Source organism: Leopardus geoffroyi, chromosome B3 (genome assembly GCF_018350155.1).
Source record: "Leopardus geoffroyi isolate Oge1 chromosome B3, O.geoffroyi_Oge1_pat1.0, whole genome shotgun sequence".
Taxonomy (NCBI): Eukaryota; Metazoa; Chordata; class Mammalia; order Carnivora; family Felidae; genus Leopardus; species Leopardus geoffroyi.
Window position 1 is genome coordinate 122,379,467 of NC_059337.1, and position 18,836 is coordinate 122,398,302.

General features: G+C 39.0%; 1 protein-coding gene across 1 annotated transcript in view; it reads right to left on the bottom strand.

Annotated features, from left to right (window-relative positions):
- Positions 1 to 516: 516 nt before the first annotated feature.
- The window catches only part of SPTLC2 (serine palmitoyltransferase long chain base subunit 2), a 103,211-nt gene continuing 84,891 nt past the window's right edge, over positions 517 to 18,836 (bottom strand). The window contains exons 10-12 of the mRNA XM_045451695.1: positions 9,037 to 9,172; positions 5,799 to 5,928; positions 517 to 897 (exon numbers count right to left, since the gene is read on the bottom strand). Of these exons, the coding sequence (XP_045307651.1) occupies positions 778 to 897; positions 5,799 to 5,928; positions 9,037 to 9,172 (386 nt within the window). The 3' untranslated portion in view covers positions 517 to 777. The remainder of the gene's footprint in view (positions 898 to 5,798; positions 5,929 to 9,036; positions 9,173 to 18,836) is intronic.

Consider the following 18,836-nt stretch of genomic DNA (forward strand, 5'->3'; position numbering starts at 1 on the left):
TGAACAATTTAAGTGTTTTAAATAGCAAGTGGGAGTGTTAGTTTAGAGCTTGGGGAAAAACCCAAGAAAGTGGACATAGCCCTCAGACGGTGACCATTACAAAGAAATATTTGATGGTGAAGGAAGAAATCATCTGGTGACCAGAACAAAACAGAACAAGACCAAGCCTTGGGAGGCTGCTGGCCAGAGGGAGATACATAATGAGGGGCGGTTTTAGCAATGTTAGTGTTTAGGTTTTTCTTAAATGGCTAAACTTGAGATGAAAGGAACACTTTGGTCGAATCCTTGACAGGTTAAATAAGGATTCTGAGGTTGGTGGCCTCTGAGACCTGGATGGGAGGTAAGCGGAAGGCACTTGCTCCCTGGGAAGGAGGGCCGGGTGAGTCTCTAGGCTGTAGTGCGGGGGACAGCAGGAGCTTTTGTAGGGCCAAGTCTGCAGGCGGCGGGGAGAGGGTAACGGCCTGCGTGGTTAGCCAGGGACAGGCTAGGGTCAGTGTGATTTCACAAGGAGAAGAGTTATAAAATAAAACATTTTTAATGGACAAAAAAGTAGAGTGGGTCACCTCTTTTTTGAAAGGTGAAATGTAGCAAAGGAAGAACGTGAAGCAGTTTTTTACTATTTACAAAATGCCATTTAGAGTGAGGTGGCCACCGTCAGTAGTTGAGGAAATGTCTTTCATGTGAGATGGCCACAGAAGTATGGTTCCTGGAACTGGCTCAGAAAAGCCACACACTGTCCTGGTAGGAAGAGTTCCTCCAAGGGAGCACCAAAAAGGCTCAGTCTTCTGTTTCTTCATATGTAGTCTCGTCAAAGGGCCTGTCCAGTAGAGGTACCAACCGATGACGGGAATACTTCAGTTGCAATAGGTCCCCAACTTCATCTATCTCTTTTAAAGCCTAAAATATGGAAGAGCAGAGGTTAGTCAGAGCCAGTAGGATGCAGGCATGCCTGGTGCTTTATTTTTCTAAAAACACTCATGGCAAGATTATCCTTTACGAGACCATTCGTGTCTAGTGCATTTACTCTGATCAGACTATCGGACAGCTGTGGAAAGAGCTGCTTTTTGAGCAAGAATGTCAGGCTGGTCATGAATAATGGGTTGTGAATAGCAATTATGCAGGATAAAGGATATAATTCATCAAAGGACATTATGCTTGGTAGAAAAAGGAATATGCACCCTGAACTTGTCAGCCTGGCTACAACTATCCTCTCTCCTTTCGTATTCCAGTACTTGTTGTTTCTATTATTAAAATACAAGAAAACCGATGATAGGTCTGTGTTGAGATGCCTTCTACATGCAAGATGAAGAGAGCACCCAAGGTGGACTGCTGATCAGACTTAGTAAGAAAAAGAGGAAGCTGGGGCGCCTGGGTGGCTCAGTCGGTTAAGCATCAGACTTAGGCTCAGGTCATGATCTCACCGTTTATGAGTTTGAGCCCCGTGTTGGGCTCTGTGCTGACAGCTCAGAGCCTGGAGGCTGCTTTGGATTCTCTCTCTCCCTCTGCCCCTCCCCTGCTCAAACTCTGTCTCTCTCTCAAAAATAAACAAACATAAAAAAAACAAAAGAGAAAGAAAGAAAGAAAAAGGGGAAGCTGTTAGGAGACTCTGGGTAGGTAATGAACAAGGTGTAAGTGAGGGACAAGAACAGACAGAACCAGGATTTAAACTCAGGTATGAGTCTGAACTCCAAAATCCTAATCTTGAGAGATCATCTTGTCTTCCCATCAAAACTAATTAGCTCAGTATAACTTTCTTTCTTGTAAAACTTGCTCTTTTGTTTTTCAGAGAAATTCAAACGCTAAGATAAGTTATGAAATGAAAAGTCTCTCCCTGCCACCCCACCCTTTTTTTTTTTTTTTTTTTTGAGAGTGCATGTGTGAGCGGGGGAGGGGCAGAGAGGAGAGAAAATCCCCAGCAGGCTTTGCACTGTCAGCGCAGAGCCTGATGCGGGGCTCAATCTCACAACAGTGAGATCATGACCTGAGCCAAAATCAAAAGTTGGATGATTAACGGGCTGAGCCACCTAGGCACCCCAAAAAATCTCTTCCTGATTGCTACACCAGTCCTATCTGGTAGAGGTAATTGTTGTTTTTTATACGTGTATGTTTTTTAAAAAATGAACTCTCGGTTGAAGTATAACATGTATACAGCAAAGTGCACGAATCACAGTCAGTTCACAGACTTAATCTTTCCAAAAAGCAGCCCAGAGAGTCAGAATAGAGGATCCAATATAAGAAAGTGATATGTGTTCACAATTTCTCAGAAAAAATCTAATAGAAGGACAGAGAAACTCTAAGCCCAGATACTTCCCAAAGAAATCCAAAGACAGCAAAAATTTGTAATCCTAGGTTCTAAGGCTTTTTACTAAGAATGCCTCACCCAGGTCACAGAACGCAGTTTGCATGGCAGCTCTCCGGCCCTATTATTCATTCCCCAAGCACCTGTGGATGTTACCCCGTGGATCCAGTAACAAACCTGGGGCGAAGGGCCCCAGCTTCGGAGACAGGGATCTGTCTAGGACACCCTAATTAGACTAAGAAATGGAAAAGGTGGGCAGTAGTAGCCGAGTGTGACTCTCTAAATTTCCATCACGTCATACACATCTTCTGTTCACTCTTACGGTTATAATTTCATATGAAAATGTATACCTTCTACTTCATAAAAGGGAATCAACTGATTATTAGTAAAAGACACATTTGCCTGTTCTTAAATTTAACTTTTAAAACTCAGTGTTTGTAGAGAGAAAAAAAACCCCACCGGTAAATAGTATTCCTTAATTTATGTAGAAGAAAAAAAATTTTTCATTGCAAATGTGGAAAATATAGAAAGCAAATTAAGAGCTGCACTTCAGAATGCTATCAGAACAGTGGTATCTTCAAGAAAATGTTTAACCGAAAGTTCCATATGTAAATAAATTAAGAGTGACTTCAGCTGGAAGAACCCATTAACCATTTATCCCCCTGACCTCTGATACAGGATTTATTAATTTAAAACAACACATGACTTATGGAAGATCACAAAGGAAAGGACATTTATGACCTCTGACTTCAGAAAGACCTGATTTTTTTTATTGATGTAAAAAAGAAAATGAATAGACAGAAAGAAAAAAAAACCCACAGTATCCCAAAGGGATCTAGATTACATGATTTCCTCTGATCCCACACCAAATATTTCAGATAAATTGGTTTTATTTATTTATTAAAGATAAAATTGTACCTAGAAACTGTTAGTTTGCCATTATATAGGTTACCTGGTTAGATTAGAAATAAGAAACTGCTACAAGTTCCACCATCTGTTAAATAATCTACACTCAACCTCTGGACAGGGTGAGATGGGTTCTTAGGAAAAAAAGACGAGTAAATCAGAATTGAGTTTGGTCCTTGAATAAGAGAATATTCTAGGACAGCTGTACCCCAGAGATGATCGATAACCTTGCCCTTCTCATTTTTAAAAGTAACAGTTTTATTGAGATACAATTCATATGCCGTAAGTCACCTTTTATTTTTAATTGATTAATCTTTATTTTTGAGACAGCAAGAGAGTGTGCGAGTGGGGGAGGGGCAGGGAGACAGGGAGAGAGGGAGGGAGACTTGGTGGGGGGGGGGGGGTGTGGAAGAATCTTAAGCAGGCTCCACACTCAGCATGGAGCCCAAAGCAGGGCTTGATTCCATGACCCTGGAATCATGACCTAAGCTGAAATCAAGAGCTCAACCTACTGAGTCCCCCAGGCACCCCAAATTGTAAAGTGTACAATTCAGTGTTTCTTAGTATATTCACAGAGGTGTACAACTTTCACCATGTAATCTTAAAGCATTACCACCTCAAAAAAGAAACCCCACACTCTCATCCTCATCCCTGCCTCCTCCCAGACCCTGAAAACCACCAATCTATTTTCTGTCCCTATGGATTTGCCTGTTCTGTACATTTCATATAATGTGGTCTTTTGTGCCTGGCTTCTTTTACTTAGCATAATGTTTTCAAGGTTCATCCATGTTGTAGGGGCCAACTTCATTCTCTTGCATATAGTTATTCGGTTGTCCAGTACCACTTGCTGAAGAGAACATTCTTTCCCCATTAACTAGTCTGAGCTCTCCTGTGGAAAAATCAATTGGCCATAGGTGCATGGGTGTACTTATGGACTCTCACCACCATTGGTCTATATGTCTATCCTTAAGCTAGCACCCCACTGATTTAATTACTTTGTAGTAAGTTTCAAAACTGGAGAGTTTGACTCCTCCAACTTAGATTTTCCATTTCCATACTGTTTTGGCTATCGGGGGCCCCTTACAGTTCCTTATGAACTTGAGGATCAGCTTTTCCATTTCTGCTAAAAAAAAAAAAGCCACTGGAATTTTGACAGGGACTGCATTAGATCTACACATTTTAGAGTTTTCAGTATACAAGTTTTTCATATCATTGGTTTAATTTATTCCTGGGTATTTTATTGTTTTGAATGCTAGCATAAATGAAATTTTCTTAATTTCCTTTTTGTTTCTTCAAGGCTGGTATTGGGAAACGTCCTAACTTTGTGCTGATTGTTTATTTTTTTATTTTTTTATTTTATTTTTTAAATTTTTATAATGTTTATTTATTTTTGAGAGACAGAGACAGCATGAGTGGGGGAGGGGCAGAGAGAGAAGAAGACACAGAATCCGAAGCAGGCTCCAGGCTCCAAACTGTCAGCACAGAGCCCAACGCGGGGCTCGAACTCACGAGCTGTGACATCATGACCTGAGCCGAAGTCAGATGCTCAACCAACTGAGCCACCCAGGCGCCCCTGTGCTGATTGTTTACTCTGCAACTCTGCTAGCTATGTTTATTAGCTCTAGAGGTTGGTTTTGGTTTTTCTGTGTGTGAATTTTATGGCATTTCTATGTAATCATGTCACATGGCTCATTACACACAAAATGCATTTGTACCTCATAAGGCTCATGTTTACCTCCATAAAATATCTGAGGACAAAACAACTTCAAGAAACCTTTGGTTTCAAAAAATGCACTTTATGCTTCAAGAAAAACTAAACGGGAGGCAAAATCAAACAATTCCTTAAGTGGATCTTACAGAAAGGGTGAGAATTCTCAACTGGCAAACATATTTATTGGCAACATAAATCTACTTCAATATCTTGGCTACATTTAAATTCTTTCATGAATGTGTATAGTCTTTGGGAGTCAAAGCTGTTGTTAGAAGACAGTGTATTGCTGTAGCCATTGCTTGTAATGACACAGATCTTTTGTTAAAGGCACATCAAACTTTTAAACACCCAAATAAAAGAGAATAGAAGAAAAGTTGTTATCAGTGGGTTAAAAAAGAAATAATGAAGAAACTCACCAGTAAGATTTTTGAAAAATTGGAAAATCTATTGGACAAAATTTGAAAGGCACATCAAAATAAAGAAAAAGAAAAAGATACAGTATCAATAATACACTGAATCTAATTTCCCAGTGTTAGAATGTGATTAAAAATATAAATAAAGTTAAAGAAAAAAAAAGGCTTGCAGTAGAAATAGCGCAAGGACAATTACACAGTTATAGTGGCCATAATAAGGGACAGAAGAACAAGATAAAGCGAGAAATTCCCAGAGCTCTGATGGGTCTAGTAGGTGTTGCTAATGGCTTTGCGATTTATTTTGTAAATTGCAGTGTTTGAAGCAGCACTGTATACTCCCTCCTCCATTTTACCAGTCAATACCTCAGGTGCTCAAAGAACTTCAAGATCAACAGATGATTAATTTCATCTGACATCTAGGTGTGCTTAGTGTAGGTATGTTTATATCAAGGTCAAAGTGTCTACTTACAGTATCAAGTATTTCTTTGGTATGAGCTGCTGACAGGCAAAACCTGGCTCTGGACTCAATAATCGGAGTAGCAGGAAATCCCACCACAACTACCCCGATGTTCCGCTTCAGCATCTCCCGTCCAAAGGCGCTGCAAGGGGAAAGCAGGGTAAGAATCAGGAAGAATAATAAACTATGGTCCAAAGGTCTTTGATCCTGAATGATTTAAACTCAGGTGACACAGGCATTGGAGACTTCTATTAGAAATTTCCTCTAACTTCTTTTCAAGTTAAAATTGCCAGACTTCTTTAATTCAGTCCTAAAGTGGTCTTCTCCCAAATGGTTTCCTTCACAAAGATAAAGAATATAGTTGTCACAGACCAATTTTTAATAGGGCTTGACTAAAGTGATTTGCAGTTATAGCCTTAAAGTGTCCCTGACACATAAGAGTGGTTCAGAGGCTTCAAAATGAACTTGAGTTTATTTTTTTAAATATTTTATTTATTTTTGAGAGAGAGAAAGAGAGCAAGAGCAGGAGAGGGGCAGAGAGAGAGGAAGACACAGAATCCGAGGCAAGCGCTGGGCTCTGTGTGGACAGCTCAGAGCCTGGAGGCTGCCTCGGATTCTGTGTCTCCTTCTGTCTCTGCCCACCCCGCTCCCAAAAATAAATAAACATTTAAAAAAAACTAAAAATTTTAAAACCTTGTCCTTGAAATATTAGAATTGGCAGTAAATTTAAAGAATTCTTAAGATTACAGATGCAGAAGATCTGGGTAACATGGACATCTTTCTGCTGGCAGAATGGCCGATTAGTATTAGCCCTCCAGACCAGGTATTTCTTTCTTTTTTTTTTTTTTTTTTTTTAAGTTTATTTATCTATTTAAGTAATCTCTACCCAACGTGGGGCTCAAACTCACCTGAGATCAAGAGTCGTACAACTCTTCAGACTGAGCTAGCCAGGTGCCCCAAAGACCAGGTATTTCTGATTTGGAATTTAGGATTTCCTTTGGTGTCTGTGAGGCAAACTCATCCCCAGGCTTCAGCTGATTTCCCAGACTACACAAAATTTATTGAACTCTCCACCCTAAACCAAAGTGATGGCACGTGGCCTCACTCCACATCTATATCTTGTCTAAATAACAGAATTCTAACTTTCATGTAAGTTCTTATTTGCTAATTATGTTGTTTCTTGTCTTTCCCTCTTGCTGACCTACCTTATTCCTTCTTGACTATTCCCTTAGCTCTTTAAAGCATTTGTTTGAGAATAAAAAATCCTCCACACTTTAGTTACATGAGTAACCAATTATGTAAGTGCCACCCTCTCTCCACTTCCTCTAATACTTCTTTTGACCCCGAGCACCCTGCATCTTCAGTCACCCTCCCAAACGGTCTAGTGCTTTATTCACCCTTTCTAAATCTTAATCATTTTGCACAGTCAGGTTTCCCTTGTGTAGAATAGGCCAGACATAGTCCTCTCTAAAAAAACAGTTCTGGGGCACCTGGGTGGCTCAGATGGTTAAGCGTCCGACTCTTGATTTCGGCTCAGGTCATGATCTCACAGTGCATGGGTTTGAGCCCTGCATCGGGCTCTGTGCTGGTGGCTCAGAGCCTGCTTGGGATTCTGTCTCCCCCTCTCTCTCTGCAACCCCCCCTCGCAAAATAAACATTTTCAAAAAAGGAAAGAAAGAAACAGTTCTAGACTAAGTCCTTCAGACCACACAACTCTTTGTTTATATGATAATTCCATTTAAAGAAGAGGGAGAAAATCTACACCTCTGCTTTGGTTCATTTCCTCCATCCCTGTAAGGCTATGAGGCCAAATGCACATAGGACTTCCTGTTGAAAACTGAACTTTTTTTCCCTCAGTGGGCACTTTTCCCCAATTTCCTCCTCATTATCTTTGCAATCACCATACTTCTCCGCTTTAATTTTCCCTCCTATATCCACTTTAATAAACATTTACTGAGTGCCCTCTGAGTGACAGGGATCATGGTGGGCACTGGGGATTCAAAGATGAATAAAAATATCTGCTTCTTTAATGAGTTCAATTAAACCTGAGAAACGATCCTTATCCAGTTTTATATTTAAGATCAGTCAAAACCCACAAATCTGAAAAAATGTGCCTTTTTTTTTTAACCTGAGTCTATACTAAGTAGATAACTCCTTTCTAAAAAAAAAATTTTTTAACGTTTATTTATTTTTGAGACAGAGAGAGACAGAGCATGAACGAGGGAGGGGCAGAGAGAGAGGGAGACACAGAATCGGAAGCAGGCTCCAGGCTCTGAGCCATCAGCCCAGAGCCCCACGCGGGGCTCGAACTCACGGACCGTGAGATCATGACCCGAGCTGAAGTAGGACGCTTAACCGACTGAGTCACCCAAGCGCCCCAGAGAACTCCTTTCTAATCTCTGATGCAGTTTTGCCTACTTTGCAAGTAACTATATTTGCTCACTTCATACTACTTTTCTTTCTTCCTTCCTTTTTTTTTTTTTTTAAATTACTTTTCAAATGTCTTCTGGTTTTGTTATATACCTGGACTTGTCAAACACACTGGAAGCGGTTCCAGAGCAAGGCTTTCCATTATACACGAGTTGCACAAATCAAAGAAACTGGTGTAACCTGCAACAACACACCCTGACATCAAGGCTCACGACTCCCCTCCGGGCACTGCATTTCAGCTCCACTCACCTTCTTGCTACCCCTCTATCGGCTAAGCAGGTTCTTGTGCTATGGCATTTGCAGAGAACTTCTTTCTCTAAGTGGCTAACTCAGCTCCTTCAAGCTCACATGTCACCTTCCCTTTCCACTGGCTCACCCTGACCATTCCAAGTTAATACTGTCATCTGCCCACCCACAGGGTACTCTCCCCATCCCCCATGCCCTGCTCTACTTTTCCCCATAACATGTAACATCTTCTCACAAATTACATAACTTATTTATTACGTTTGTTTGACTTCTGCCCCATTAGAACATTAAGCTCCACAAGGACAGGGATTTTATTTTTGTGTTTTGTTCACTGATCTATGCCAATCTCCTAGAAGAGGGCACTGAACTCAATATTTGTTTAATGAAAGACTAACAAGTTAACATTATTTCATAAATTGGAATCCACTATTTACGGAATTTCTAGCAAATGAAGGTAGGTTAATATAATGAAGCCAAGACAATTTTTCCTGACAAAATACATAAGCCTGAGTCTAACAGCACAGAAACCTTAAGTCTAATTAGAGACCCATCTGTAATCTGCAATAAAACATACCCAATTTTGGCTGGCATGTAGAGCATCAAAGGCACCACTGGAGAATCTTCATTTCCATAGATGATGAAGCCCATCTCTTTCAGACGTCTTCTGAAATACCTGGTGTTTTCGGCTAACTGCTGTATACATTCTTTGCCTGGAAAATCAAGACGAGGAAAACAATAACACTAAGAAAAAGGAGTGGGGAAAAAGAGAGCAATCTCCTTTGTCTCCATTCTATCAATCAGTCCTATGTTTGGTTCCTCCCTCCTAACATAAAATATTTTCACATAACAAACTGTATGAAATATAAATACAAACAAATCTTGCTTTGTATTCTGTCACAGATGTTGATAGCAGATTTTGTAATAATGTACAAAATGAAGTTTAACAATTAATATTTTCATGGCACATTAGCATCATTAAACATTTTCAATATATCTCATTTAACATTCTTCTATCCCTTAACAGTAGGTACAATATTAACTATTATCTTCACTTTGCAGGTTGGGTGACTCCCACAAAGGTGGTGACTGGCCTGCAGTTACACATTAACAGGTGGCACAGCCAAGACGAGAATCTAGGTCCCTCGACTTCAATATCCATTCCAATGAACTATGCTGCAAATAACTTTACACACAAGACCAGAGATGGAGCCATTTAGAGCCCCAAACTTTCCTCCTAAGAGTTTGGTTTTATGTTACCATTTCCCCGAAACTACTATCAGACAACAATAGCATATCCGTAATAATGTAAAATCATATTTTTAATCCCAGTCTGTTCATCTTCCTTACATAGGAATGGATTATAACAAACATTTCTCAAACCGCGGACTAAATATTTGAACTGGGTTTTGACATTATGGTAGGTAAATCTATGAACAGACGTCCACGAACAGACATCATGGAGAGCAAGCCTAAATTCAAAAGATCAGCGCGCAAAGGGCTCAGCACTGCTTAAGGGTCTTCCCAACCACAAATACTCACAAATAAGAAAGGGTTGTAGTCATCTTCTCACATATATTAGGGAGCCAACAAATTCGTATTTTTAAAGTGTCATATACCTCCAAAGATAAATTAATCAGTTGATCAGAGACACAGATGGTTAACAAACGTGCTTAGAATGCTAACATCTCCATCCACTGATGCAAAGCCACTCTAGATAAGTCTGCTACAAATAACCCAAAATTAATACTTTGTGTAAATAATTTTAAGTTAACCAGAGAATAACACTCAAACTTAGACTCGCTTAATGTGAACACTGAAGAACATCACTTAAGTTATGACATATGTCCTACAATAAAGCAGACATTAAAGTATGTTACATTTAAGTATAGTGAGAATCTCTGAGCCCTGTGCCCAAGTTTTTCCCCAGAAATACCAATACACGCTTAACTCTACATTTAGAAAAAGAGAATTCTACTTCTGGCCATGGTAAAATACCCGGGACCAGTTTTACCTTTCTGCCGTTAACAACAGAAAACTGGACAAATCACATAAAACAAAATGTATATACAATGGTTTTCAAACACCAGGCCACAGGCGGTGCAGGACTATGCTGCTGGGGAGAAGGAAAACAATACAGAAGCCTCTGGATTGCCCCCTGACTGCAGAGGCAGGTCCCAGGCTGCTGCCCAGGGACAGGAACCTAGTCTCCTCAGTTGAAACACCAGCGATCAGAGTTGGGGATGCTAAGGTGGGTAGAATTTGCCAGGCAGCGTACAGGAAAGGAGGGAGAAGTGTACAAAAAGAGAAGTGTGGGGGGTCTACAGAAGGGTCCCCTTGAGCCTCTGGCTGAGTGTCATCTGCTTGTGCTTGAGAAGAAACCACCAGGGGCTGGGGAAAAAGCCAGCAGAAAGCAGCAGACTCAACAGTTCCCAGAGCTCATACGGAACTGGCAACAGTGTGTATTGTCACCTTCCAAAATGGAGAGTCACACGAGTTGTGGAGCTAAATTAGCCCTAGACTCAAAGTTGCTGTGGATCCACCCTTACAAACCTTAACAGCAAGTCTCAAAAGGATCCAACTAATTCCAAGAACAAAGTCCAACACTACCTAAAGGAATATAACAAAGTGCAGCCCCTGGTAATGTAAAATTTACAACATCTGGCATACAATAAAAAATTCCAGCCATTCAAAGAAACGGGAAAATATGGCCCACCAACCAGGAGGTAAGTCAATCAATAGCAATAGACCATAAATAAGAGTACCAGCAGACAAGGATGCACAAAATGCTATTGTAAATATGCTCCATACATTCGGAAAAGTGGGGGGAAAACACAATAAAAGGGAGAAAGGAAATATGCTGATGAATCTCAAAAAGCATTATGCTACATGAAATAAGCCAGACACAAAAGACTATACACTGAGTGCATTCATATATAGGAAATCCTAAGAAAGACATAATTATAGAGACAAAACACAGGTTAGTGATTGCCAGGGAGTGGAGAGAGGACTGGCTGCAAAGGGGTATGAGGGAACTCCTGGGGAGTGACACAAACATCCTCTTCCTCGACTGTGGTGTGATTGCTTGACTACATTCATTGGTCAACGCTCATGGAATTATACACTGAAAGCTGGTGAATTTTACTGTATACAAATGATATCTCACTAAAGATGGTTTTTAAAAAATTGAGTGATACACCTGCATATTAGTATACATTATTTTTTTCTGCATTCACCTTATTATTTTGCAATTTGCTTTTTCTCATCACAAACCAAATAGCTGAAAAAAATTTTTTTCATTGCAAATGGCAAGACTTCATCCTAAAAAAAAATTTTTTTTTCTCGTTCCAAGAATATCAAGAAAAATCATCAAGGGAAAGGGGGCACCTGGGTGGCTCAGTCAGTTAAGCATCGACTGCGGCTCAGGTCATGATCTCACGGTTCGTGAGTTCGAGCCCTGCGTCGGGCTCTGTGCTGTCAGCTCGGAGCCTGGAGCCTGCTTCAGATTTTGTGTCTCCCTCTCTCTCTGCCATTCCCCCCTGCTCCCACTCTGTCTCTCTCTCTCTCTCTCTCTCAAAAATAAATAAAAAACATTAATTAAAAAAAATTTTTTTAAAGAAAAATTATCAAGGAAAAGAAGAAATCTTAGGAGATGAAGACCTTAACTTTTTCAATTACTATATCATTCTAAGCAAGTTTTCTCTAACGGAAGGAAGTGAAAATCTCAGGTGCACGATTCATCACCATCTGCCCCCAGACAAGAAGAGTCCCAGGAGAACATACATCTAAAATGACACTCACATCACACAACCTGAAGACAGTGGGAGTAGGCATTTAGGATCCCCAACTTATATAGCCCCATTATTGCTGACTAGCGTTCCTTTGTAAAGATACACCACTATTTTTTTTGTTTGTATACTCACGTGCTAATGGACATCAGAGATCACCAACCTTCATTTTGGCAGCTATTAAAAGTTGAGATTAAAAAGAATTCTCTCCTAAATATATATCTAGGTATCATAGTCACACTAGAATTGAAATACAATTTAAAAATAAATTTAAAAAAAAGAAGAAATTAACAGCTCCATTTCATTTGATCCCAACTGCTTTTAGATGGGTATAGTAAAAGAATGTACTGTTGACAAAAAGAAACTGCCCTCAGGTGTTAAATTACTTTTTCTAAGGCCTTTCTTTCAGTAGGAGGCAGATCAACGTTTTCTGGGTCTGTCAGTGTTTTTTCTTCTACACCACATCAAAAAATTATGTATTTTTCAAACTTTAAAGAGCATAGCCCTTTACTGGGTAAGAGTATCTGTGTCCTATTTTTAAAACAGCACTTACTGGCAAATGAATAGGGTAGGGGTGAATGGGTGCAGGAGCCTAGGGAGACACAGGGCAAGTACAAGACAAGTGAAAAATAGTTCTTCCGATGAACTCACCCTGAACAGCAGACCGCAGTCACTGCTGGTGAGTACGGGGAATAAAGACCGAGAGGAAGTGTCAAGACCAGTGCTAAAGAAAGAAGTCAACTCAATCACAAATGGCAGCAAATCATACAAGTTCAGTGGTCTATTTATGCTACAAAAGTCACAGCCTGAACCATGAACTGCTAATATTTGACTATTTGTGACCTAAAAATGGCAATTTCTTGTGGTACAACCTAATAATATCAAAGATAATGATAGGAAAAATAAACAAATAATAGCACACAATTCAGTAAGCTCTGGCATTTACATATACTGGAAAGTAGTTAAGTGGTTATTCCTTTTTTTGATGTGACACGGAATTTTGAAGACAACACAGTTACCTATTTTGAATTAAATATCACCTAAAATACTAGTTAACATTAATGCAAGAAGTGTAACTGCTACTTAAGTCCAATCTGCTAGCTCAGTTCTAAGAAGTTTTCTTACCACAGAGTTGCCACAAGTTATAACAGGCGGGAAGAATGGTCTAAGAGGGATTTAGACCATTTCTTTTTCTTTTTTCTTTCTTTTTTTTTTTATTTAAGTAAACTCTACACCCAATGTGGGGCTCAAATTCATGACCCCAAGACCAAGAGTCTGACCAACTGTTAGGGATTTAAAACATGTAAAGTGTAAAAAGAAGGTTTAGTCTTGTCTTAAAAAATCTAACTCTTAAAATGTCTTTATCTTTTTAAGAACACAGATGGTAATAGAAGAGGCCAGCATTCTTCTCTACTTTGCAAACATAAATCTTTACTTTTAAGGATGATAAAAAGCATCAAAGCAATTAAAAAAAAAAACTTAATACTGATTCTCTTTAACTTTACAACTAAGCCTTGCTGTGTGGCCGTGAGTTTGGAGTTCTTCAATATGGTTAAATGAAACCATTTTTAGAACTTCCTTAATAAAATCTACAGCTTGGCATGAAAAAAAGAAAAGGAAACAGGAGCACATAATTTCATTTCTCAGAAAATGTAAGAGATAACTTTAATACATCATTTTTAGTCCTCAACTTCTTTGCAATGAATTTTATGCTTAGGAAGTAATGAAGGATCAATAGATTGTGATGGCATCATTAGATTTAGTTCTTTTAAGGAAACAAAACCTCAAAAGGTGGGGCATCACAACTATCTACCTATTGATAACCACTATGTATTAATAACTTCAAGTCGCCATTACAAGATAGGATTAGATTTGGAGCTATAATTATTAACCCTGCCAAATAGATTGTGAGGTTGTACCAAATGCATTCCAGATGTTCTCCGAAAGGAATATTTTTATCAAGTCTTAATTCAGATTCCTCACGATTGCCAGCCATGTGAACTTAATGTTTGAAGGAACTACTGGATTATTACTCAAATAAAATTTCGTAAGCTCTCCCAGACAGGTATCAATCAGAACAGCTAGTGTTCTATGAGCTACAAATTTTCTGAAGTCTCAGGACTGGTTACAAAAACAACAGGACAAGACCTATGTATAGAGTAAGGGGATAAAAAAGGGAGCATTTTGTCTGAAATGGCATTAGTGCTAACTACTCAGAACTTATTCTTCAAAAATTATAGCATGTACTCACCTGCTTAAATAGCAATATAATTGTCAATTTAGCTGATGAGCTTTTATATAACTTATAACATAATCAACAAAATGTGTTTGAGTCTGCAACTTCAAAAATAACATCTCTGGTGTTAACCGAAATCTTTCAAAATAAAGGACACAAATATAAATGATGTTCAGCCAGATCTGATCCCCTAACTCACATCATACTCCATTACACAGTTCCTAATCTTCTTAGATTTCCTGGATATGCTGATATAATCTGCTTTCCTGGGAAAAATAAAATAAAATTACTGCTACTCTTCAGACTTACACTTTCCAATTAATTATAACGGGCTGGAAGAATTTGAAATTGAAGAACTTCTTCTCCCTCCCCCCTTTTTCTTCAAGGTCATAATCTCAAAGTAGGTAAGGGTTTTCTTAATTGAGGGTCCCCCAAACAAAACAGCCCCAAGAATGGGTTCAATTGGTTTTCAGCTTTAACTACAAGGTAAGGGTTATTAAGGCAGGATAAAATATGGAAAAATACTACCCATCACCTTGTTCTAATTTAAACTATAAAAAATGTTATATTGTGGACAGTTCACATAGAATCTCTTTAATACTATAGGTCTAAGAATTGAATTTAACTATCAATCTTTTAGTTTAATCATCTATCCAAATGGCTTATTTTTGCTATTTGGAAAGTTACTTTTTCTAATATTTTACTTTGGTTAGATCATACTGCCAAGTGAAAAGCAACTGTGTTTCACTCTAGTGGTTTTTCTCTTGAAAAGCATTTTAGAAAAGTAGAATAAACTCACACATTGTGTACTTACTTTGCCTATGTTAAACATGTGTCTCCACTCAAATCTAAAATGGGGTTATATCTTAAAGATCTCTTAAACAAGTATTATATTGTATCAAGTAAATGAGATCACATGCAAACTATGTTTTCAAAGGCTATTCCCATAGTGATTATGGAAGCTCTTAGTACTGATTCCCTTCAAGGCACAGAAAGTATGTAGTATAGCAAGCAGGGTGCCAGGCTCACTAAATGCTTCTTCCCTTTCCTTTGGCTGGTAAAGCAATTTCCAAACTGTATTTCATTTCAGTTGCTATATCTCTAAATATTACCAAGTCCATTACCAGCCAGCCTTATCTTCTAATAAGATACTACTGTATAGTCTCCCATAAGTGAATGGAAGAACATGTTGATTTATATTAATGTAAATGAACTTGGCATTCTCTTATATGAGTGGTGCTACATCTAAATGTAATGTTAGGACAACAGCTCAATCTCTTGCTTGGCTGGAAGTATTTTGGGCTTAGCTGAAGAGGGAGTCAGGTCTGCCTTAACTATTGCTATTACAGCAGTTCCACGAACTGTAAATTATTTGCACTGTAGAAAATCTCAGATGCAATCACGATGACACTTTCAAAAGAGACAAGTAAACCTTGGCTACGATACTTAAACCACAGTGTCTTTCCTACACCACATCAATAATTTCTGAGAAGAAGAGACTTAGTAGGGTTGCCCTCCTTTCCCTTTTAGAAACTGGCAAATTTAAGAGTTATTTTGCAGCTGGGGAAAGTAAACCAATGCCAGGAGAGGCTAAGTAACTCCAAGAGAAAGAACCAGGATTTGAACTCCCTGGTTCTTCTAGTTTCAAAGACTGTACCCTCAACCACTGCTCACAGATCCTGTTTAGCTTCTGTATTAAGTAGGACGTAAAAGGGAATGGTAGTTAACAGGAATGTAAAAAAAGAACTGAGTAACTGTTTAATTAAAGTCACTGATGGTGCCTGCTGGAGCCTCCTTGGAGACTTACCTGCCTCTTAAGAATCTTACACTAACCCTGCCTCCACCACCCAGCCCTGGAGGCCACACATCTCCTTGATTCTTGGGCCCTGATCCATCTGTTCCTAGGGAAAGAGTTGGTGCCGAGAGATTTCCTTTCATCCCGCATCCTTTGTATAATAGCACTTCAACCAGTATTAAGGGTTAAATTGTTTCAAGCTTATTCTGACCCAAGTCCCTTGATCTGTAGCAGACCTGACTGACTTTCTCTGAGATTTGCAGACCACTGGCCTTGAGGAGTGAAGGACCAAACTTTCTCAGAAGATAAGGTCTGACTACATTTGAAAGCAGTTATTGCTGCTGCCAGCAATTCTGTTCACACTCATGTCAAGAGAGGAGTGGCTGCCTGGGCACCTGCTTCTCTTGCATATACCCCCCTCCCTTTTCCTGTGCATTCCCTTTTAAAACCTTCTGGCTTCCCCTGGATGGGGCAGATGGTCTCTGAGATATTAGTCCACCATCTTCCCATGTTGCCCGCTTCCTGAATAAAGCAACCTTTCCTTTCCCAACATCACCTGTCTCTCCACTATTGACTTTTGAGCGGCAAGGAACCAAATCTAAGATTGTAACGAGTTCTCTTGTCTAGTAACACTTCCAAATTTCCATTCTAAGATTTCAGTCACTGCTCTATCTTCCAACAGGGGGCATCCTGCAAAATTTCAGTCAACCACTGCCAGTGTTTCTCAGTAAGACTGCGATTGGCATATGGGACACAATTCTTGGTTGTTAAGGCTGTCCAGTGTCCTGAAGAACACTTAGAATCATTGGCCCCTTGGCAATAAATGCCAATACCACCACCCCATAGCCTAATCGGTGACAACCAAAAATGCCCCTAGATTTTTCCAAATAGGTCTTAGGAAGGCAGCACTGCTCCTGGTTAGTTGAGAGCCACTACTGGCCCTAACGTTCTTTCTTCATAGGAACCATGGGTTTCTTTTCTCTTTACCCTTAAACTTGAGTTGGAGACACATCAGCTATATGATCTTGGGTATGTTTTTACCTCCCCCAGATTTAATTACGATATTACCAATTATGTAGAGGAAGATATAAATGTGGAGCAATCTGGTATATTTAAAGTGTAAAACCACACATGGGAAAACCCAATGTAAAATATGAGCTAAATGATTAGCAGTACATTAAAACACAATACTTTATGATTAGGTAGGGCTTCTTTTCAGCAGACCCTTTTCTTACCTTTCTGGAATTTTATTTCTATTCCATTACTTTGACTATTACAAATTATTACAGTTTATATAATAAATTGCACTCCCCCATTACTCTACTTTTTTTCAGTTCTCCTCCTTTTATTAAGATATAATTCACATCCTGTAACATTCGCCCTTTTAAAAATGTACAACTCAATGGTTTTTAGCATATTCAAAGTTGTGTAGCCATCACTAGTATGTAATTCATCTCTCCCAAAAGAAACTCCTTACCCGTTAACAGTCATTCCCCTTTTCCCTCTCTCCACTGCCCTGAGCAACCACTGATCTACTTCCTGTCTCTATGATTTGCCTATTCTGGACATTTCATATAAATGGAATCATATTTTATGTGGCCTTTTGTATCTTACTTCTTTCACTTAATGTTTTCAAGGTTCATCCATGTTATAACGTATCAGTCCTTCATTCTTTTTTAAGAATTATTTTTTAATCCATTCTTTTTTAATGGATATACTACATTTTGTTTATCTACTCATCAGTTGATGCACACTGGTTGTTTCTACTTTTTGGCTACTGTGAATAATGCTGCGTATGTTTTCAATTTGATTGGGAATATACCTAGGAAGAGAATTTCTGGGTAAAGTGGTAACTCTTTGGTGTCTGCTTTTTGAGAAACTGGAACTGTTTTCTAAAGTGGCTGGGTCTTTTTACATTCCCACCAGTGATATGGGAATACGCCATTCCAATTGCTTAGATCCTCACCAACATTACTGTCTTTTTTATTTAAGCATACCAGTGAGAGTACAGTGGTATCCTGTGATTTTCATTTGCAAATCCCTAACGTCTAACAGGTTTAAATACCTTTTTTTCTGTGTTTATTGGCCATTTACCTTTTTTGGAGAAATACCTATTTGTATCCTTTGCACATTTTTAATTGGGTTGTTTAGTTTGAGTTGTAAAAGTTCTTTCTATATTCTGGATACTAGAGTCTTATCAGACATGATTTGCAAAACTTCCTCCCATTCTGAGGGTTGTATTTTCACTTTCTGGATGGGGTGTCTTTCAAAGAACAAAAGCTTGTAATTCTGATGAAGTGCAATATATGTTTTTTGGTTGCTTATCTTTTTGGTGTCATAACTAAGAAAGCACTGCCTAATCCCACAGTCATGAAGACTTACATCTACATTTTCTTCTAAGAGTTTGGTAAATTTGGCTCTTACACTTAGGCTTTTGATCCATTTTGAGTTATTTTTGTACATGGTGGGAGGTAGGGGTCCAACTTCATTCTTTTGTATGCGGATATCTAATTGTCTCAGAATCATTTGTTAAGAGAGACTATTCTTTTCCATTGGAT